Raw genomic sequence first — 1,503 nt, 5'->3', positions numbered from 1 at the left:
ACAGAGGGAGCAAATGTAGACTCGCTTTGGTGACTTTGCTTTTGTCAATTTTTTCATGTTGACATAAGTTTCATTGACAAAACTTGGCAGTGTAGAAAAGCCCTTTGTAAATGCTGCTGACTGCCTTGGTCTCCATCCCACAGTTAGCTGTCCTTCCTCACCAGCCCCTCTCCCATTGCTCCAGGCCTTAAACACTGTCTGAACCTCTCTCTACAGACTGGAGATCAGTAGCTCATGTCGTCTCAGATGTAAGGGTCCAACAAGGAATAGGTGGCCCATGTTTTTCATCTCCCGGGTCAGCAGCATGGGAGACACCATTGACCTTTCACTTGAGGAACACTCTGATTATCCTCCCACGAAGGTGTTTACTTGTCACACTGTACACGATTGGGTTCATCAGGGGTGGGACGAGCAGGTAGATGTAGCCCAAGTCAATCTGTAGTAAGGGAGAAGAGCCCTTCCCCAATCTGTGTATCAAAGCTAAGCCAATATCTGGTGTGTAGAAGAGCAGGACGGCACAGAGGTGGGAGACGCAGGTGTTAAGGGCCCTGAGGCACTCCGTGTGGGATGCAACACTCAGCACCGTTTTGAGGATCATCACATAAGAGAGGAAGATGGGCAGTGAATCCAACCCCACCGTGGAGACTGTAAGAAACAAGCCATAGATGTAGTTGACTGTGATATCCGAACAAGCCAGCTTCATGACATCCTGGTGCAGGCAGTAGGAATGGGAGAGGACATTGACTCGACAGTATTGGAACCGTTTCAGAAGAAAGGGGAATGGGAATGATACGGTCACCCCTCTTAGCACGCATGCCAGTCCCATCTTGAATATTCTCGGCAGGGTTAAGATGGAAGCATATCTCAGTGGTTTAGAGACTGCAACAAAGCGGTCAAACGCCATCAGCAAGAGTATGGAGGATTCAATCATTGCAAATGAGTGGATGAAAAACATCTGAGCGAAACAGGCATCGAGGCTGATCTCCCTAGAGTTAAACAAGTATATACCCAGTATTGTCGGTATGGTGGATATCGATAAGCCAAGATCTGTGACGGCCAACATTGAAAGGAAAATGTACATGGGCTCATGAAGGCTTGGATCTATTTTTATAATGAACAGAATGGTTGAATTTCCCAATATAGAAAAAACATAAATGAAGCAGAAGGGGATAGAGATCCAGAGATGGGCATCTTCCTGCCCAGGTATCCCAGTGAGAAGGAACATTGCAGAGTTGAGTTTGGTGTCATTGACATCTGACATACTGTACACGGGAGGTCCCAAGAGTTTTGGACTTTCCTTCCTGAAAGGAAAAAGAACAGGTGACAAGGTGATATTTAATGAGACATCATTCTGCTCTCTGTGCAATCCTAGAGACTCCCAGGAGCTCAAGGAAGATCAGCAAAAACATAGTCTTGGATTTACACCATGGTGAAGAAGATAGGCACTGCCAGACTGGACCTGCAGTCCATCTAGCTCAGTATCCAGTGACCAGTTCTCGGTGC

The 1,503-nt window shown here is 46.8% G+C and overlaps 1 protein-coding gene across 1 annotated transcript; it reads right to left on the bottom strand.

The window, feature by feature from the left end:
* Positions 1-325: 325 nt before the first annotated feature.
* On the bottom strand, positions 326-1,261 carry LOC140897546 (olfactory receptor 51G2-like). Its single transcript, XM_073310323.1, has one exon. The coding sequence runs from the start codon at positions 1,259-1,261 to the stop codon at positions 326-328; it is 936 nt and encodes a 311-aa protein (XP_073166424.1).
* Between the last annotated feature and the right edge of the window lie 242 nt (positions 1,262-1,503).

The sequence above is a fragment of the Lepidochelys kempii genome, chromosome 1, assembly GCF_965140265.1.
Source record: "Lepidochelys kempii isolate rLepKem1 chromosome 1, rLepKem1.hap2, whole genome shotgun sequence".
Taxonomy (NCBI): Eukaryota; Metazoa; Chordata; order Testudines; family Cheloniidae; genus Lepidochelys; species Lepidochelys kempii.
The sequence above is the reverse complement of the archived record's forward strand: the minus strand, read 5'-3'. Positions and strand labels throughout refer to the sequence as shown.